Below are 21,286 nucleotides of genomic sequence, written 5' to 3'. Positions count from 1 at the left end.
TAGTTGGAGGTAGACTCTCTACTCTTCCATTGAGAAATGTAGACTCTGTTGTCTGGTAGGATGCCTACTGGTTGACTAGTAATTCTGCATGAAGCTTAAGCCCAATAATCTCCCCTGGCCAAGGGGTGATTGCCTCTTGACCCGGGTTTGAATCCAGGTAGCTTTAAACAACTGTAGCTGAGGTGCTCTGGGAGCTGACTCCATGGTGTGTTGACCACATTTTATTTGTTTTTATATATATATAAAAAGAAAAACCTGCAGAACTAAAGAACAGTGTGAAATTGACATGAAGGTAGACAGTTGTAGGAAGAGGTCTCCTGCCTCCTGTGTCCATCGTTTACTCTTTCTCTCTCTCTCCCCCTCCTTCCCTTTCTTTCTCCCCCTTTCGCTCTCACTCGCTCGTGTTTTTATTGCTTTCACTGTCTCTTTTCCTCTCACGCTGCTACTTCCTACATTAATCCACTTGCACACGTGTATATACACATGTACTCGCTCACACACATACACACGTTCCGTTTATATACAGTATGTCCCTGCGTTTGTGTGAAAAGGAAGGAGTCATGTCTCTTTGGGGAGTTACTTCTCCTCTAGCGTTTGGAAAGAATGTGTGAATTCAGTTAGGGAGAACGTGTGTGTGTGTGTGTGTGTGTGTGTGTGTGAGATAGAGAAAGAGAAAATGAGAAATATGCCTTACTGTAAGTGAAGTGTTTCTCATTCCTTCGCACCAAAAAAAATAATAAATAAATTACATAATAAATTAACTATTTAACCCATTAAGACCGGGAACCCTTTATACGTACTGTAACTATACCTTTCAATCCGGAAAGCCCTTTTGGTGTAGTTGTTGCTATATGGGTTATATATATATATATGGGTTAACCAACCAGTTACATATTTCTTAATGGTTTCTGGTTAAACAGAAGGAAAAAAATGTCTTGTGGCCCCCGACTTAAAGTCATTTTACAATTGTGGCCCCCTGCCTAATCTAGTTGAATACCCCTGCTTTAACGTTAAAAACGCATTCTGCAGGCTACAGTAAAATCCCTTTGGGTCCATTTGGTTCCATTTGTATGCTTTTCAAAGTACAACCTGATACCAAAACCTCATGGCACACCCAAATCTAACACAACACGACGCCGCTGTATCACGGAGACTGCGTCTCACAAAAGTATATACAGTAGGTGTTTTGATCGCTTCCTTTTTTCAATGTGTCCATGTTTGCGCGTCTCCTGTTACATTACACACTGTATGGTTCCCCAGAGGCCGGGGGGTACATTTAACATACCATTCACTGATGTCAGCTACAGTACATACTGCTCAGGTACGTCCTGTTCCTATCCTGTCAGCAGCACAGCAGTAAAATAACACACACACACGCACACACACACACGCACGCACACGCACACACACACACAGGCCCTTGAATGCTTATTCTCTCCCTCTTACAGGTGTATCCCATTGAGACCTGAAGCCGATTCTACAAGTCTCCTAAATCTCAACAGTTTTCTGAAAAACATATGTTTCTATATATATTATATAATCTTTTTCATGTCAAGGACCCCCAAAATTATATGTATTTGGCCGCCGACCCCCATCAAAATATTTTGTTCCAGGGACCCCCAGAAGCAAAGATTTGAGTTAAAAATGTTCGCTTTAAAAATATATATATTCAAAGATTTGCACCCATTTTCACGTTTTTTCAAAAATATCAGATCTACAAGCTCGTAGCGCGGCACCTGCCGCGCTATGAGCTTGTAGATCTGATATTTTTGAATAGCCCAAAGTGTAAAATAATGCTTTTTAGCTCAAATCTAAAAATGACACAGTTCCAGGTCTTAATGGGTTAATGGACCCTTTCTGGTCCATCTCAACAATATTGGCAAAATTTCTCACCTCTTTTTGTCTCTGTCCGTTTTAGCCAAAGCAGCATTTTAACAGATTTCAACCAGAAACATTCAGCGAGTAATATTTCATTTGAGCATTAAAAAAAAAGGAACATTTTCTGTGGAAATAATTGTGCTGCAAATATTTGTGTGTGGAATTGCTGCTAAACTCTGTTTTACTGTGCAGCGGGGCTGACGTGTCCACAGCTGTCTACTGGCCTAGATCAAATTTAACTCCATGGGCAGTTAAACTAATTAAACAGTAACACTGTAGCTTTCAGCAGGATTCATATGGATTACTGTAATTCAGGCTCTCACTTTTTTTAATGAAACCATTTAAAAGAAGATAATTGCTTCAGTGACAAACACATGCATGTTCTCCCACACACTCCTCCATGCTGCTAGCACACCATGACCTTCACACAGAGAGAGAGAGAGAGATAGAGTTAAATGAGTGGGGAATAAGTGATGACACTACAGTGTACATATTGAACTGATTCAGCAGTTCTAAAAATCACTATTTGCCATTGAAGGTCAGCATGATGTCAGCATTACTCGCTGTTCTCTGCATGCGTTTCAGAATCTACCATGCAATCCTATTATATAATAATATTAATTCAACTGTCAATGAAAGCAGACATGTTGAAACAGGAACGTCACACTTTGAGAGTGAAAGTAGTAAAAAAAGCAGTAAATCAATAAGATAAGATTCTGGCACTACATTATGTTCAGTGGTTGAATATATTTGTACAGTCTATCGATGAATATATGGGTTTGATTCCCGCCGGGGACGCTGTGGGCGCTGTGGGCGTGTCCTCTCCTCTGCGTCATCAGTGCCCATACCCTAGGTGGGGTTGGTAAAAGGGCCTTTCTGTGTGGAGTTTGCATGTTCCCCCCGTGTCCCCTAGGGTAGGTACTCTCTCACAAAAAACATGCAGTAATCATGGTCAGCCAGAGCGCAGGATGGAGGGGAAAGGAACTGGTTGGAATAACGTGTTCCTTCCACACGCTACGTCCAACCGGGGAAACTCCCCCCCCTGTCAGGTGATAAGAAGTGGCTTGCTAGCTCCTCATGCATTGAAGGAGGCATGAGCTCAGTTCTGGGCTCTCCCTAGGCTGGCAGAGGGAGAGTAGCCCCCAGGATTACTTAGGCAATTGGCACTGGGTGAAACAATTGGTTACAAAATCGTGGGATAAATATTTTGTAAAAAATAAAAAAAAGAATTGATATATAGCCTATGAACAGGTATCCTTAACAAGCATTATGATCATGTTCTGCAGCATGGTACAGTACCAATAGACGGTACAGTAAATATAATAAGTAGTGCAATAAAGTGAGCAGTGATATTTAAGGGGTGATTTGCATTGTCAAGTCTCCGTGTGCAACCGCAACACAAGTAACCATTAAGCCTGATTTATATAGTTGCGTGCCGATGTCGCATGCCAAAAATAGCCATGTGAGCTTGTAGAACGGCTTTTTTTCGTGACACCTGCACGCAACTATGTGTAAATCAGGCTTTAACACACCCAGTGTCTTTCATTCAAGTATACTCGAATAACGACTGCATGCCTCGAGTGTGTAGTTACTGTTACAAAAACTTCACTGGGGTTTTGTTACTAAGCTTTTCCTAACCCGGTGAAGCTTTTGTCAGAGGACTTTCATACTAAGACCACTATTGTGCAGTAGTTGAAAATGTATCTGGCCATGCTGTAATGAAAACTATTAGGCGTGGCGTTTCGGCGACAAAAGAGGGACGGGAGCTGTGGTTAGCATCGCCATCATCGTGATCATCCCGCAGTGGTGGAAGTTTTCAAATGCATAAAAATCCTTTGAAAATAGCCGATCTACAAGCGACGTATTTTCAAATGGCCGAAATGTATATATGGCTTAAAGGATCTACACCATGAATTTAAAAAATAATAATAATATTTAATATCATATTGTTTGTTTGTCCCTCAAACGTTTTTCAAAAGGTTTGAGCCTAAATAAAAATAATTATTTTATTTTTTTGGGTTGGAACTGAAAAACGGGAGGGATTGTACCCTGACGTGACGTCACGTCAGGGTGCAAATCAGTTTGGCCTGTTTTGAGACCAATTTACAGAAAACCCCAGATTTGCTGTGAAAGCCTGAGTGTTCAAACTGGGGTATTTTTGGGGATAGAAGAGAGGTAGGGGAGACCAAAAACACACAAAAAAGAAGAAAAAGGTAAAATTCATGGTGTAGTACCTTTAAGTGGTTAATGTATGTTTTGTAATATTAATCAAAATCTACAAAGTAACTAGTTACTAAAGTTGTCAAATAATTGTAGTGGAGTAAAAGTGTAATATTTGCCTCTGAGATGTAGTGGACTAGAAGTAAAAGCACTGAAAATTGGAAATACTCCAGTAAAGTAAAAAAGACCTCAACATTGTACTTAAGTAGAGAATGTACTTAGTTACTTTACACCACTGTCATCCTGTGAGTGCCCTCGAGATCTGAGACACCACTGGCGTCTGTAGCTCATTGGTAGTTCATTCATAGTCGGTCCTGTATTCCTGCTCAGAAGAACATCTGGAAATGTGAGTGGCCTGCATGCTTCCTCTTGGTGGGCAGGGAAGTCTCCAGAGCAGAAGGGAGGGATGCCACCGTAAATCTGAGCTTTCATGTGACGATTCCTCCATGAAAGGTTCAGGACATGCATGAGAAGTCTGCAGACGATCCTGCACTGTAGCTCTTTTATTCATTGCCCATGTTTCGGCACCGTACAGAAGGCTACTTCTGGATCCACACAGGCTTTGTTAAAATACGATGTTGGTTAGCTCTCCAGATGTCTGACTGCCATATTAGATGTAACTTATTACAAACACTCCATGCCTGTCCTAGCGTTAGAAGGAGTTCTCCTTAACGCTATGGGACTTTCGAGCCTTTGCGCACGCACCACAGGCTGTGCAGCCTCTCTCGTCTGTAGTAAAAATTAAAAATACTCTTTTGCTACTCACCAAAACAAAGACTGTTTTATAGAGTTGAAAGCCTACTCTACTTGGTGGGAACACTCTGAGCCCCCCACCTCACGTTTAAAATACACGTTTTGGCCAGAAAATATAATATTTCACCGGAAGGAAAAGGGAGAGATCGTTGAAAACAGTTAATTCATTCGACGTTTGAAACCTGCCATTGTAATGTAGACAACAAGATATAACATTTCAGATGCTCCCTGGCTGCGCTTTCAGATAAACAGTGAACACACTTCATGTTTTCTTAATGTTCTGTATTTACTCTTCTCTACTCTCTACTTCTCTACTCTTTATTTTCATGAATAAATTGCACTCCCCCTTCAGTATTCCTTTATATTCTCTTTGCATCCTTAACATAAACACACTTCTTATAAAAACAATCCTATGATGGTTTGAATGATCTGCAGTCCTTGCGTCAATGGGAGACATGTTCTGTAGAAGGAAATAAATTACATTTGATCCTTGACTCTCCTTCACGCTGTTAAGTGGCAGTAGCTGACGTGTGTGTCTACCCCAGACACCGCCCCATGCCTAATCAAACAGACTCTATTTACAGTTATGTAAGAACTCATCGGACACGGAGAATCTCCTGCGCCACATAATATGTGAAAGGGAAACGCCGTACAATGACCTGACCTGACCTCCGCTGACATTTTCCACAGATCATATGTGAAAGAGGCTATTGACACATATATTAGCTCTTCAAACGTTCCCCAGAGCATGAGAGACAGTGAGTAGGACATTCTGTGTTCACACAGATAACCTCTGTTCCTCTCAATGACTCAAACCCTCCACTCTCTCTCCCCCGTCTCACCCAGGTATTCCAAAACCCCGCACCACGTCTGGATTGGCCGCCCCGGGCTGCATGACCTCCAACCTCAAACCATCATCATCAGTCAGTCAGCCGTCGGCACCGGGGTCGGGCGGCCGACCTGCGGCAGCCGTCGTGTCCAAGCTTCCCGTCAAGGGATCACCCACAAACCTCAGCTCCTCGTCGCTGGGAAGCACCGCCAGTGAGGTCAGCGGAGCGGCAGTTGCTACCAAAGGTGAGGTGACAGTGTGACTGTGTGTGTGTGTGTGCGTGTACAGTAAATGTTCATCAGAATTCAGTTCAGCCACAGAATCATCTTCCCACATGAAATTTGTCTCTGTCCATAAGCTCAGTGTGAGGGCTTTACCCATGCATGGAACACACACACACGTGCACACGCGCGCGCGCGCACACACACACACACACACACGCACATACTCGCATCATCAGAGGAGGTTTTCATTGGTGTGGTTTTCCTGTGGTGACTGACTTCCTTCTCTTTCCGTTACTGATTTCTTTGTCTTACACACTCCCACTCACACACACACATACCCCTGGCTCACACGCACACACCACCAAATGCACAGACTCACATGAACAGGCAATCTCTTGTCTCTGACACACACCCATACCATGAAGGTATGAACATATTCACAAATATGCTTGCACACGCACACACACAAATTGTAATTCAAATTGGTCTCTCTCTCTCTCTCTCTCTCCCCCTGTGACTCATACGTTAGTCATCACCACCCCCTGCCGTACCCTGGGAGGGAGAGAGAGAGACAGAGAGAGAAAGAGAGTGAGTGTGTGTGTGCATGTGTGTCTGCACCGGTATCCTTTCTTCCTCTACAGAGGTCAAAGAGCCCATCTGGCCAGGCTTACCTCAGAAAACCATGTTGTGTGTCTGCCTGTCTGGTGACCCGGCCCCCTCGTTTAAGGCTAGCAGATGACGTCCAGGTTTTAGACCGTATCTCTACCCTCTCTGTAGAGATATGCTACTGTATAGCTGTACCATCTGTGTTTGGTTGTTTGTACGTGTATCTTTGTGTGTTCATGCGCGTGTGTGTATGTGCACGCCTCATTAAGCACCACAAAAACAATTATAACTAACTATGAGGTTATTTGAGGATAGATATCAAATTAGGTTAGTGTTGAGGTTGGAAGAGGTGTGTGTGTGTGTGTGTGTGTGTGTGTGTGTGTGTGTGTGTGTGTGTGTGTGTGTGTGTGTGTGTGAGAAAGCATAATTAATGTAATAGTAGTCAACAGTAACTCATGATCGTGATCGCATGTCATAACAAACTGAGAATCACAGCTGAACATTGATTGATGGGTGGATGTCATGAGGTTATTGGTTGTTATTGGTCAGTTGAAGCTTATGTAAGCACACTTCATATAATTTTGTTTTGCAGGACAAAATCATGATTGGAGTTTAATATAAGAATACAAAGAATTGTATTATATTTTTTTGGTGCTGCACAATGTCACTGGGAATGTGATCTAAACGGGTTAACCACATGGCTATTTTTGGTGAAGAGATTTGTAGAGGGTGGAAAAGGGAAGAGGACAAAATGCATAAAAGTATAGAGCCCTGGGGGGAGTCCAGTCTACAAAGTATGTAGGGGTTAAGTGGTTAAAAGGGCATTTTTCATTTCATCTCGGCTAACTCTATTAGCACGGCTCCCCATAGAAACATGTAGTGTCCCATGGTCTTCACTTCCTGACTCTCCCTGTAGAAAGGAAGCTTCTTTGTGACAAACACCAGCGTATTGTCATAATGTAATTATTTTTGAACCCTCAGCCATACACGCACGCGACCATTGACCATGGAGTGCTTTGTGGCACAGAGACGAGGGGCGGCAAAGCAAGAAGGAGGAAATAGAAGAATTGTGTACAAAGGCTCGCACTAAATAGTATTGTATGTCAGGAATATACAGTGTATGCCAAAAACTATTTAGATGTTAATCTCAAGCCATTGAAGCCATAAATACAATTTTCCTGTCGAGGGTGTGGGATCACAGTCGTTTAATTCTCTGTCAGGTTTAAACGCTGTGATACAGGCGTCACAACGAGCATTATGTTTGTGCTGTTTCTACACAGTAGAATGGCCGGAATCAGTAGAATCTGTGTGTTCATTTACCTCTGAAAGAGTAAGTGCAATTAAAATGTACACACCCAGGGTTAAATTAAGAATCAGAATTTTGCTGTGCAGGTAGGGTCTGAGTACGGCGTGTCAGCCGTTATGTACAGTATGACAGCCACACTATGCATTGTTTGGTCTGCTGTGTTTTAAATTCAGGAGGTCGACTCAACACATTACCCTTTTTCAAATGTCAGCCATAAAGTGGTATTAACTGTAAAGGCCTCCCATATATAAGGCTTGGCATATTAGTATGTTACTGTGACAAATATCATTGCCCATTCTTTGCCACGGATGCTAAAATATGACTGAATAGACATTGAACTTGTGTGCCAAAATGACTGGTTCGCACATACAATTTCTAGCACACATTGACAGCTTAAAACAGAAGGAGAAATTACAAACATTTCTTCTTTAAGTGTGGAACAGTGCTGTAACTGCTCCATACAGTAAAACATAGACTTTGTACAATATATAAACTGTACAGTATGTATCTGTCTCCCTAGCGCACACTCTTTCTCTCTCTGTCTCTCGCTCTCGCGCACGCATGAGAGAGATTGTTACATGTAGTTTCTGATGACTGGGTTGTTATGGTAACAAGATTACATCTGAGATCCTGGGTTCCCATGGTAATCATTGTTCTTTATTATTACTCTCCGGTAAAGCCCACACATGCACACATGCAGTTCACTTTTTGATGCTGTCATGAAATCTTACAGAGCTAGTCAGCACACTGACTAGCTCCAGTGGGACTGGAGCTAGTCAGTGTGCAGTAGAATGCTTCGGTCTTTGGATGCATTCAAATGCACACTTTATATTTAGGCCTGCTGTCTGTCTATTTGCCTCTCTCTCTCTCTCACTCACTCACTCACTCACTCACGGACTCACTCACTCACTCTGTCACTCTGTCTCTCACTCTTTCTCAGCATGGACATTGTCTTGGTAACTGGTCTTGCACGTTGCGTTCACAGAGGTCATGTTGAGTCAACCAGAGTAACCACTTAAACCCTATACCTGGTTGACTCCCTCAGGCTGCACTGACCTTTCTGTTTTCACTCTACATTGAATTTGCGACACATTGTGAGCTTGTGGAAGACCTGCTATTTCCTGCCAAAGTTTTCTCCACAATACGGATGCTGGGGTTTAACCCATTAAGACCGGGAACGCTATCATTTTAGATTTCCTTGGCTAATCAAAAATAGCAGATACAATAGATATATACAAGCTCATAGCGTGTAGATCTGCTATTTTTTCAGAAATCGTGAACATGTGTGCAAATCTTTGAATATATCTTTTTAAAGCGAACATTTGTAAAATATTTTTTTCCAAAGATTTGAGTTACAAATGTTCGCTTTAAAAATATATATATAAGATTTGCACACATTTTCACGATTCACGACACGATTTCACGACTTTTCAAAAATAGCAGATCTACAAGCTAATAGCCAAATAAATCTTAAAATGACACAGATGCGTTCCCGGTCTTAATGGGTTAAGTGGTTAACAAGTGCCTACTGTTATTTCACCCTTTAAAATCACCCTAATCATTGCTGGAGTGATACATTATTTCCAAATGGAGCTATTGAAGCTTAGGTACACGCAGATATGGCTTATATATCTAATTAAATTAAATATTTCCTGCTTTTTTATATTGCAATACATTCTCAACGAAATGTCTCCAATATCGTTGGTGTAACAGTTAGATAATCTCACTCACGTTGACCCTAAAACCACTGGGTCACAGGGTGGCGTAATGGAATCATTTATTCCAACAGGAGAGAGAGAGAGATACCATCTCTTTACACAATGCCTTAATTTGCTCACGCCCCCACTCGCCTCATAAAGGCCACAGGCTTCCATCTGCGATAGCTTCCCCATTGGTGGAAACACTGATAACTGCACCAGATGGATTACACTGGGCGACTCTCAAAGAAATGTCTAATCGCCATCCCACTGATTACAATCAAAGGACGATTACTGTACATATTCTCGTGTGTGTGTGTGTGTGTGTGTGTGTGTGTGTGTGTGTGTGTGTGTGTGGTGTTTAATGAGAGCAATTAGTGCAAATTGCCGAGCATGCAGAGTAGATTGAACCCCCAGTCCAACATAAATTTGTTGTGTTTTTAGAGTGCGGCTTTTCGTTCCGTTGCACTCCCACACACACTGGTTCCGTTTCAAATCCTCTGCAGTTTGTGTGTTCTGCTCAAGGCTTTCCTCAGAATAAGCATTCTCCGTAACATGTGTTTTTTCTTGTTATTGTAGCTGTTTTCAGTAAATCTATAGGGTGATAGTTCGAACACAATTGTTCCGTGCACCAGTGCAATTAATTAGCTCTTATTTTCCCTCTCCCCTTATTTTCCCTAGCTCCTGACCCCCGAAAGTGAAAAAGAGCCTGTTAAGTCTTTTACTGTATCATATCGTGTGTAGCTCAATTGGAAAATCTCAATGCTTCCATCGTAGGACATGTGTGCTTAAAAAACATGCGTGTTGGGCATTTTAACAGGAATTTGCATCCTTGAATTGGCATATACAGTATTGTCCTATTAAAACATGTGCCGTCATCATCTCCACCCCAGACTCGACCACTCCGGGAGCCCCAGTAGCAGGCGGACCTAAACCAGAAGAGAGACCCAACAGAAGCACTCTTCCTGCAAGCAACCAAAATGCAACAAAGGCCCCTGGCACCAGCAGTACCGCTACCACCAGCACCGGCGCTACCAGTAACACCATCGCCAGTGCGGTTCCAGCCCCTGCAAAGGTTCCAGGGATGAGATGCAGAGCTCTGTCACTGCAGGGCAGGAGCACCGCGACAGGTGAGGCCTAATTAAACAATAAAGCCTGATTTATACTTAGCCATACGACGGTGTCCCGCCGGCAAAATGGCAGATCTACAAACTCGCAACGTGTCACATCGTGAACTTGCACGGTACACCATTGTGAATAAAAAGCTCTCTTCCTCTCTCCCCGTCTCTCTCTCCCCCCTTTCTCTTCCTATCTCTCTCCCTCACCCCCCCACCCCCCTCCTCTCTTTTGGTCTGCTGTGTTAAATTCAGGAGGTCAACTCACATCGACATTACCCTTTTTCAAATGTCAGCCATAAAGTGGTAATAACTGTAAAGGCTCTCCCTCTTCCTGTCTCCTCTTTCCCTCTCTCCCTCCATCTCTTTCCCTCTCCCTCCCTCTCTCTCTGTGTTACTCTTCTCTCTCACATTTGAGTTTCTCACCATTAAGCCATCATAACAGCTTTCTGAAAACCATACTTCCTAACGTTCACCACACTTCTATCTGGGTTTATAAGTTGATTTAAGATATAGCAGTAAGCCTGTAATCAGCGTTCAGTTAATCATATACCAAGCTGAATTAGTGGTGGTTGTTGATAGGAACTGAAGCGTTTAATCATGTCATCCTTAGCAGGTCGTTCATCAGTGAGTATTTTTGAATAACTAAATAAAAGTGCTTTTGTTCTGGCCGTTTTTTTACGGGAGGATAATGGATTGTATACAAGTGGTTCTGTGTTCAAAACGGGTCATACTGTAGGTGTTTACGTTGCATTCTAACAGTGGGTTTAATGATCTTATGATCATGTTAAATATGTTAGGATTTTCACATTAAGAGCCCATGACTCAAACTACTAAGACTTTAGAAACTTCAGAAACCTATAAAGTAGCCACAGATGCCACGTAGCTTAGATGCAATCCTTTATTTAGATATAAAAGCTAAGCTGCCATCATCTCATCAGGGTTGATCTATCTAGATCAAGATCACATTGTCCCGCAAGCCCTGAATCAAGCAGGTTAATTGCTGAAACATGTTTCTTATTAGCTGTGGGTGTGCGGCTACAATACTTATATTTTATGGTTGTTTTCATTGGCCAGGACCTCTTCAGGTGTGTGTTTCACCTATTATGACCGAACTTGTCTACTTTTACGCAATCTTCATTTTAAAAGGATGTCTTCAAGCCACAACACCGATATTATTGCACACGCCCTCCTCTGGTGTGCCCAATAGTATTGGTAATGGTTGGCACAATAAACATGTGAACGATTGCCTTCCACTCTGAAAGCGTGCGTGCACGCAAGTTGGGAGTTTGATGCCAAAGGTGTGAAGAACTTTTCAACTCCCTCTTTTAAACCACCTCCACCCACAGCCCACAGTGAGCAATCGATACTGTCAGCCCTTTGCTTAACAGTGTAATGGCCTCTCCTCTGGATCACTGACAGAATAACACATGAGATGCACAGAACCGTTCAAAAACAGAGGAAGCGCTTGAGGGAGAGAAAGGAATAAAACGCCACTCCGGAGAAACAACCTGCTCAGTGTTCCAACAGAGAGATAAAGATAGAGACACAGATTAAGAGTGAAGAAAACAGAAGTGACAGGAGGACAGTTCCTGTCACTTCATGTCATGCTATGGACACTACCTTTCCGTACACCATGAGACAACTCCGCTGTAGTCTGGTTACTCGGCTCTTGTCTATTGCCTGACTAGAGCGAAGGTCTAGCTTGTGGAGCCGTTATTTTCGGTGCTCGACGTGCACCCGTTCGCAAACCAAGTATAACTCAAGCTTTTGCATCTGTACATCCACGAAGCACAGTGACACTGACTTGTTTTGGAGTAAGTGCAATGTGCCGATATATCGTCCCGCGATATATCGCGATACGTTTTCGTGACGATATGTATCGTTTTGGGGGAAAAAAATATCGTTTTGAAAAAAGAAAAAAAAATGCAAACAGCCCCGAGGTGAAAAGGGTGACAACATGTTGTTTTTTTTCGGGTCAGGTGTCACACTATTGCCCTATTTGGATTCAAAACGGCTATTGTAGCTGAAAAGCTACAAGTTTGCGTCTGAATAATGCAAAAACAGAATTATTTGTTTGCATTTTTTCTCCCCCATATATTTTCATAATAAAAAAGTGCGTATCGTATCGTATCTAAATCGTATCGAAGTTGTGAGCCAAATATCGTATCGTATCGTTTGGTGAAATTAGTGTATCGGCACACCCCTAGGAGATATATATTAGTCTGGGTGTCAAGCATTCACCGTCTGGATAATTGTTTTTTTCTTGGTCAGGACATTTGAAAAGCCTGTTTTAAAACATTTCCATTTGGACAAAGCAGGTGCATCAGCGACCTAAGTACTAGCTACCATGTACACTAACTGCTGTACCATGAATATGTCTGCAGGTCTGAAGGCCCCGGCCGTCACCACCAGTCACACTGCATCCAAACCCGTAGCCACCAGTCAGACGGCAGTGAAGGCTGCCCTCTCTGCCGCCGCCAATCTGGGCGCCGCCAAGCAGCAGCAGCAGTCCCACAATCCTTTGCAAAGGAGCGGCTCCGCACGACTTTCCCGCCCCAACGCCACATCTTCCACAGGTAAGGGTGTTTGTGTGTGCGATTTGTGGGTGAAAGTTTGTGTGTTACCTTCGTTATAGGTTTTATACACATCTTCATTGCTGTCGGGTGGAAATTCGAAATTGTTCAAGTATAGAGAAAATTGCCGATCTGCAAGTTCACATGCATCGCAACAGAGTTTGTAGATCGGCTATTTTCATTTGCACAACATTGTTATGGGAATTCATTTATGAAATAAGATTCAAAGATGAAATATGAATATAATGTTCATAAGATATTTCATCTCGTCATTTATTTTCATTCTAAGTGAACAATGTCTTGTTGTTCACACACATTTTAAAGCGGTCAAGGGTGATAGGCTAGCAGTCCCTAAATAACACTGATGTCTTAAGCCTGGGTATAAGTTGACTGGGCCGATGGCGGCCTTTGTCATTTGTCTGTCTGTTCATTTCAGTTTCTTTGTGAACTCTGCACAAAAAGTGCAACTACACGTGTCTGGCACTGAGGGAGAACAGTTATTTGAGCTCCTTCACCGGGAGCATGGGAACTCTGGTTCGCTCACCCACTCGCCCACAGTAAAATCAACAGCGTTAATTTAACTCTCTTCCAAATGGATAAATTAACACTGAGGATTTTAACTGTGCAGGCTCTTTTTTGTGTTTGATTTCTGTTACAAAGTATCAGTTTGTAGTCTGAACTGTGGTTATTTAAAGACCGAAAGCATTTGTTACTGATGGGGAAGAATCATTGCCATGTGTTTTGTGGAGCGATCATTAGCTAGCTGTGCTGGTGGATGAGCGTTGGGCTCGCAGAACCTTTGGCAACAGAGATTACACATGCGCGTTCGCACATAAACACACACATACATTACACACACACACACACACACACACACACACACACACACACACACACACACACACACACACACACACACACACACACACACACACACACACACAAACGAAGTGAGTCAGGCTTGCGGCCTGGAAGGCTAAACAAACAGATAGTTATCATGCTCTGCAGTCTGTCTGTAATTACTATACTGCTCATGGCAAATACACACACACACACACACACACACACACACAACTCACAAATGACGTTATTTAGACTTAAAGTGAGACCACGTTTGCTTTGCTTCTTTGCTTCTTAACGATAACTACTTGGGTCGGTTTGACATTTTAGTTCTGTTTTAGAGGCAGTCATTTGTTTCCTGTTGGAAGAAAAGCAACACAACAGCGTAGATGGTTCTCTAGGGAGACGACTTGAACGACACTGCTTTTGAAGAATCTGAAGAACAGTTTTTCAATTTTGCTCAAAGAAAACCCGAGATGATTTGGTGTCTCCACTTCCCCCCGGTATATGCACAGTAAAACCCTGAGTGTTACTTTGACACCTTTTTAATGTGTATTCTGTACAGCTGTGGCTCAACATGGAGTCCAGGGACCCTGTTGGGGTCCTTGAGGGGGTTCCAGGAGGTCCCCAGCTAGGGGGACCGTAAGCCCGTAAGGCTCTGTAACTCAGAGTGTACAACTGGGAACCAAATGGATTTGGCTCCATTTGTAGATTGGGTTCCCAGAGATACAAATGGATCCCCCAATGGGGGTCCATGCCCTAATGCATATCAAACCGGGGGTCCTTGAAATAAAAACAAAAGGTTGGTGACATTATTCTTCCATTTCCTATTTTCATCCAAAGCAATACTGCACTTTATGTCAAGTTTGTCACCTCTACAGCCTGTGAAGTGCTGGTGGTTTTGCTGCATGCAGAGCAGGCCATGTGAAGTCCTGGGACTGTGGTCGCAGCCTCACCCCAAAGTGGTGTCTCTGGGCTGGGCCCGGGCGCCTGACTGCCTTCCCTCTGCGGTGGGCCCCTGGAAGTCTCTCTGGGGCCTGCGGGGAGCCGCCAGTCACAGACATGCTGTCACCCCCATGATTGCTTAACCACCATGCTTACACGCACGCGCGCACACACACACGGACATACACACACACAGAGCGCACACACACCTTGAGAAAGCACTGGCACACACGCACGCGCACACATACATAGCGCAGGAACATCTTGTAGCATAGAAACCACACACACATGCATTTGATTCGCACAGCTTCACAAAAACACATGCTCACATGCAAACTCCACCCCCACCCCCCTCAGAACACACACACACCCCCACACACACACACACACACACACACACACACACACACACACACACACACACACACACACACACACACACACACACCACTGCAGCAGCTTTCAGGCGACTGTGGTTTGCAGTGAGGTCTCCTAATAGCACCCAGTGTCTTTCTTTAGTTCTCTCTCTCTGTTCAATATGGACTTTATTGATACACACACACACACACACACACACACACACACACTCTTTGCTTTAGTTTTACTGTAGGACTGGACTATTTAAATACGTTTAGATTTTTCAATGGTTGAGCTGACATTTTCTCTTTTTTTATTGAACGCACCACAACAATCACTGGATAAAAACATTTTAATGTACACTTTTGTTCTCTCTATTTGATGGTTCTTTATGGGTCGAGACCTAAAACGGGTCAGACTAAACAAACACTGAGACTAAAGAGTTTAGTCATAAAATGGCAGGGTTTATTGTCAGCCGTCTATGAATAAGTTGTATTGTTTGTTTTTCAGACAGCTATTTTATACTTTTAAAAACGGCAAAAATATCTGCTATTTTTGCTACTTTGGAAAATGTGTGAAGATTTTCGACCACAATGACACCCAAAAGGAGGGACTGTTGGAAGTGGTTAACCACTTAAACCTAAACCCTGTACTTGGTTGACCGGAGTCCCTCAGGGCTCTATACTAGTAACTTTTCTGTTTTCGCTCCACATAAAATATTTTTTCCTGAAAATAGCCGATCTGCAAACGTTTTCCCCCACAATACGGATGCTGGAGTTTATAAGTGGTTTAAACACATCACAGCTGAACATAACATCCAGTGACAAACTCACCCCCCCCATCTCAGCACACCACAAAGCCACTTGGACAGTCCTTTGTGCCAGTAGCCCTTCAGGCTTCACAGCCAAGCCTTGCCCCCCATATGGGAACATTAACCCATTCAATCTGGGAACACATCTACAAATGTCTTTCTAAAACAGTTTTCTGAAAAAAAGTATGTTGATTGAATATTTTATTAGAAATGTAAAAACAGCACGAATACAGTCAAACACTTTGTCTAAAAGGATAACACCAAAAAAGTCCTTGCGGTCTTGTTTCCATTGGGGTCCTAGGTATTCAATTCATCAACATATAAAAAATAGCACCAAACATTCAGTATTAGTGGCTATATATCAGTGGTGCTCAAACTTTTCCATGTCAAGGACCTCCCAAAATGATATGTATTTGGCCGCCGACCCCCATTTTTTAATAGTCAAAGTATAAAATAATGGTTAAAGCTAAAATCAAAGAAGCAAAGATTTGAGTAAATACATTTGACTTTAAAAATATATATATATGTATTCAAAGATTTGCACAAAATGTTCAAGATAAAAAGAAATTTGTAGATCTACAAGCTCGTATCCCGGCACTCGGTGACGCGCTATGAGCTTGCAGATCTGCTATTTTTGAATAGCCAAAGTATAAAATAGCGGTTTCAGCTGAATTCTGAAATGACACAGGTGCGTTCCCGGATTGATTGGGTTAACCCATTAAGACCTGGAACTGTGTAATTTTTTGATTTGAGCTAAAAAGCATTATTTTACACTTTGGGCTATTCAAAAATAGCAGATATAAAAGCTCATAGCGCGGCACCGAGTGCCGCGCTACGAGCTTGTAGATCTGCTGTTTTTGAAAAATTTGTGCAAATCTTTGAATATATATATTTTTAAAGCGAGCATTTTTAACTAAAATCTTTGCTTCTGGGGGTCCCTGGAACAAAATATTTTGATGGGGGTCTGCGGCCAAATACATATACTTTTGGGGGTCCTTGACGTGAAAAAGATTGAGCACCACTGATATAGAAACATACGTTTTTCAGAAAACTGTTGAGATTTAGGAGACATGTAGAATCGGCTTCAGGTCTCAATGGATTAAGACCTGTGACTGTCTGTTCCGTGCTTTTAGGATTACGGTTCTAAGGCTTTGACTCATGGTGCATTTTGCACAAGAACTGCTAGGATGTGCTCCACTGAACCATGACAGATGCCAGTTAAGGATAACTTGTGAGACTCACTTACAGTATACGTATTCATTGTTTACAGACTATACATCCTGTATATTATCCAGATAGTCACTGTTGAAGGTCTGTTGACACTGTACATTTACCAGTCTCATATTCACTGTTGATATATTGGCAATTGATTTATATTTATTCATATATTCACTAATGATAGATGTATTTATTCATATATTCACTACTGATATATGTATATTTATTCATATATTCACTAGTGAATATATGAATGAATATGAGAATAAATATAAATATAAATACACCTATGTGTATTTATATTTATATTCTCGATAGACTGTATACTTATACTTATATTATTATATAGTTTTGTTACTCCATTAAGTCAGAGACCCAGTGCACAATCTAGTGACATAATCTAAGTCTAACTATTTCATTCATTTATTATCCCTGCCAGGCTGGAACTGCCAAAAGCGTGTGTCTGAGTAAGACACACAAACCAAAAACAAACAGATCTGCGCCCGCCTTTATTGATATTCCTCTAGGCTGGGCTCATAAAGATTTATCTCATCTTACTTCATAATTCATAACACTGTTATAAATGTTCTAGCCAAATGTCTTACGATGCGTCTTTAGGGAATGTGAGCAATCAAATCCATTTCGAACACATAAAATATTACATACCGCAGACAAGATTGCTTGATGCCCAATCACGCCTTCAAATGCATTCCAGAGAATATGCATGAACGTGTGAACATTTTAGTTGTTTGCTTTTGTTTGTTTGTTTGTTTGTTTTGAAAGATGCAACACCAATACTCTTTATTGACAGCATTTTTGACTGTGTCATCATAGACCCAGTTTTGTGTGTTGCATGTCGTAAAAATTATCACTTATAATTAGGCAGGCAGGCATATTATTTAGAGCATATGAAATATGAGCTGTATCTGTTGCTTTCCTCTGCAGCTTTTCTCAAGGGCTCCTCAAGTGTTCCTCTTACTGTGTCAAGAGGCTAGTGTCTTGCATAACGTTGCTGTCGCGTGGAAACCTTGTATGTTCAAAACCGATACGTACGTTTCAGGAAATGGGAAGAAAATAACCTGTGTTCCGATGTAGTTATTATTTAGTCGGACTCTCTTGTTAAATATTTATAAAACCCACAGACAGACACAACCACTTTATCTTTAAAAAATCTTTCGAAAGTAGTGAAAATAGGAAGCTCACTCACACAGCGACGCGTTGTGAGTTTGTAGATCGGCTGGTTTCACAACTTTTGCACGACACTTGTTAAGGAAGCAGGGCATTAATGTCTTTAAAAACAAAAAACATAGAAAGTCTTAATAGGGAGATACAGGGTTTCTGTCCGACAATGACGATGAGAAGCTCCTTCCAGGAACAGAAATGCACAACAGCATTGATTTTCTGTCCGGCACAGTGTTCCCCTAATGCTTTCAGACTGTCCTCTGGTATTTCACCCACATTAACTGTAAGGGTTTGAGTGTGAGCTCAGAATTAAATTACTGTAGCACTCCGGATTTGACTTTTTTGGCGGTACTGTGTTCAGGAAATTATGTTTAACCACATTAACTCTGGTGTCACTAATTTAGCATTATAGGTGAAAATGTCCCACATGTTTCTAATCTTTTTTAAATTTCTTTCAAAAATAGTTGATCTACATGCTCACAATGTGTCGCATCGTGACGCCTTGTGAGCTTGAACTGTGGATCTGCTATTTTCGAATAGCCAAAGTGTAAAATAGGACTTGAGTGGTTAATTGATGGGAAGCATTTTGTGTTTTTTTTTTTGTTGCTGTTAATTACTGTTAAGTGTTTTAGACAAGTGTGTCAATCAGTTTGTTCTCAGCAGGCGATATAGAATCAGCAACTGATAGCCTTAACAACAAGTTTACTTGGCACTTGTCAAACATCACCAGATGGACGCCCTGCTTGGTGTGTTTATCACGTTAACAGAACAGTACAGCTGAAACCACAACACGCATTCTAACAATGTCTCTCATCAGTATTCCGAGACGCGGGCCTGTTGTGCGAGTGTGCAAACAAACCGAAACAAAGGCGTCTTTTCACAAACCCTGACACACTCTGTGTGAATAGCCTCCACATGGCACCTGCCACAGGGAGAGAGAGAGAGAACAGGGGGGGTGAACTGGACTGGAGAGCGTGAGTTGGATGGGGGGGGGATCGATGCGGCTAAACGGACAAACGAGAGAGTGGAAGTGGAGAACGTCAGGCCCCTCCCTGCTGTATCTTGTCCTTTCATCGCGCCTAACCTTGACATGAATCATCTGCCGTTCGCTGTGTGTGCGCATCTCTCTCTCTCTCTCTGTCTCTCTGTCTCTCTGTCTCTGTCTCTGTCTCTGTCTCTGTCTCTGTCTCTGTCTCTCTCTCTCTCTCTCTCTCTCTCTCTCTCTCTCTCTCTCTCTCTCTCTCTCTCTCTCTCTCCCCCTCTCTCTCTCTCCCTGGCTAAGCATGCAATGAAAAGCAGACACATCACAGTAAAGTGATTATTCAAAGCCCCCCCCCCCATCTCCCCCTCCTCCCACTCCCCGTCTCCTACTCTCCTCCCCTGCTCTCTCCCTTGCAGCATCCCTGTGTGTGTGTGTGTGTGTGTGTGTGTGTGCGGCTGTGTGTGTGTGTATGGCAATGCACGTACAGAGCATTAGTGAGAGGCAGAGGGCACGTTGATGCTCGGCTTCGTCCAATCACAGGGGAGTGTGAGTGTTGCTAGCGTTGCACTCGAAACCCCCCACATAACAGTCAATCCTCGGTGTATGTGTGTTTGTGTGTTAGCAGCACAGAGTATTATTTTCATATACACGGTTCCCTTCTGATTTAAATCCGCGAGGGGCGCCGCGCGCTAACGCAGACGACGGACTCAGAAAGCGGCCATCGCCGTAGTGGATTTTCTCTCCTCTCTCCTTTCCTTCTCTCCTTCCCTCGCCATATGATTCTCTAGTACCGGAGTGAGGAAGGCAGATTTTTTTTGGCGCCATCTTCGCTCTCTCCTCCATTGGCTGGGTGCTGAACCTGTGTGTTTTTCTACTCTCTCTGCCACAGCCTCGTATGGGAGGGGCAGCGACGGGCTTTAAATCGGGCAAGGAGGGGTTGTTTCATCAAGTCAAGTCTCTTATTTTTTTCTATTTTTTTTATCGAAAATGAGGAATTAATATCTTTAATACGTTGCATTATCTTTTATTCCATTGACAGTTTGGATTTCTTAAGATCGCTCTGTTTTCATTTCTGGATTCAAAGTAAACCTTGTGCTTTCATTTGTTTTAAAAAGAAAATCGCTAAATTAACAAGGCCTGTTGCAACTACAGTAAGCCTTCAAGGGTTTTTCCTGTACGATTGCACGAGGGGTGATTAGAAATTGAAGCTGATGGACTGTGTCGCTACTGAAGCCAGCAAAAAAAAGATCAACATCAGCGGACCGGTAGAAACTGAGGCAATACTGGAGTACAGAGATACGAAACAGCACAGCGTATTGTCAAATTATTGTATTGTACATAGACTCTTAAAGAAGAGACAAACTAGGAGAACATCGGGACCACCAGTCGACCCTGTCTCTCAAGCCGAGACGATATCGTCCAAACTGTTGGAATTGGCCGACGTTCAAGAAGACTTTTGTGGCTTGCAGAAGACAAACCTGCAACTCTCAAAACCTCACCGTCCGCACAGTCGACCAGAGAGGATGTTATGGTCTCCTAGACTCTCGCTGTCAAACTTCCATGTGAAGTTGACAGCCAAAGGACTGTTCCGGAACCTGCAGCTGCTCTCCGGATGCAGGAAGAACACCATGGTGTTCCACGCAGGTCTGGAGACTTCACTGTTCACTCTTCATCTGTATAGATCACTTCATCAGTCACTCCATCCCTCCTTCATACAGAGCCCACATCTTCTTTATCCATCCATCCA

At 42.6% G+C, this 21,286-nt stretch overlaps 1 protein-coding gene across 1 annotated transcript in view; it reads left to right on the top strand.

Moving 5' to 3' along the window:
• LOC308096316 (uncharacterized protein) overlaps window positions 1-21,286 on the top strand; it is an 89,887-nt gene that overhangs the window by 31,296 nt on the left and 37,305 nt on the right. Inside the window, exons 5-7 of the mRNA XM_080443713.1 lie at window positions 5,698-5,925; window positions 10,407-10,643; window positions 13,016-13,207. Of these exons, the coding sequence (XP_080299839.1) occupies window positions 5,698-5,925; window positions 10,407-10,643; window positions 13,016-13,207 (657 nt within the window). The remainder of the gene's footprint in view (window positions 1-5,697; window positions 5,926-10,406; window positions 10,644-13,015; window positions 13,208-21,286) is intronic.

Source organism: Gymnoscopelus braueri, assembly GCF_963280865.1.
Source record: "Gymnoscopelus braueri genome assembly, chromosome: 2".
Lineage (NCBI taxonomy): Eukaryota > Metazoa > Chordata > Actinopteri > Myctophiformes > Myctophidae > Gymnoscopelus > Gymnoscopelus braueri.
The sequence above is the reverse complement of the archived record's forward strand: the minus strand, read 5'-3'. Positions and strand labels throughout refer to the sequence as shown.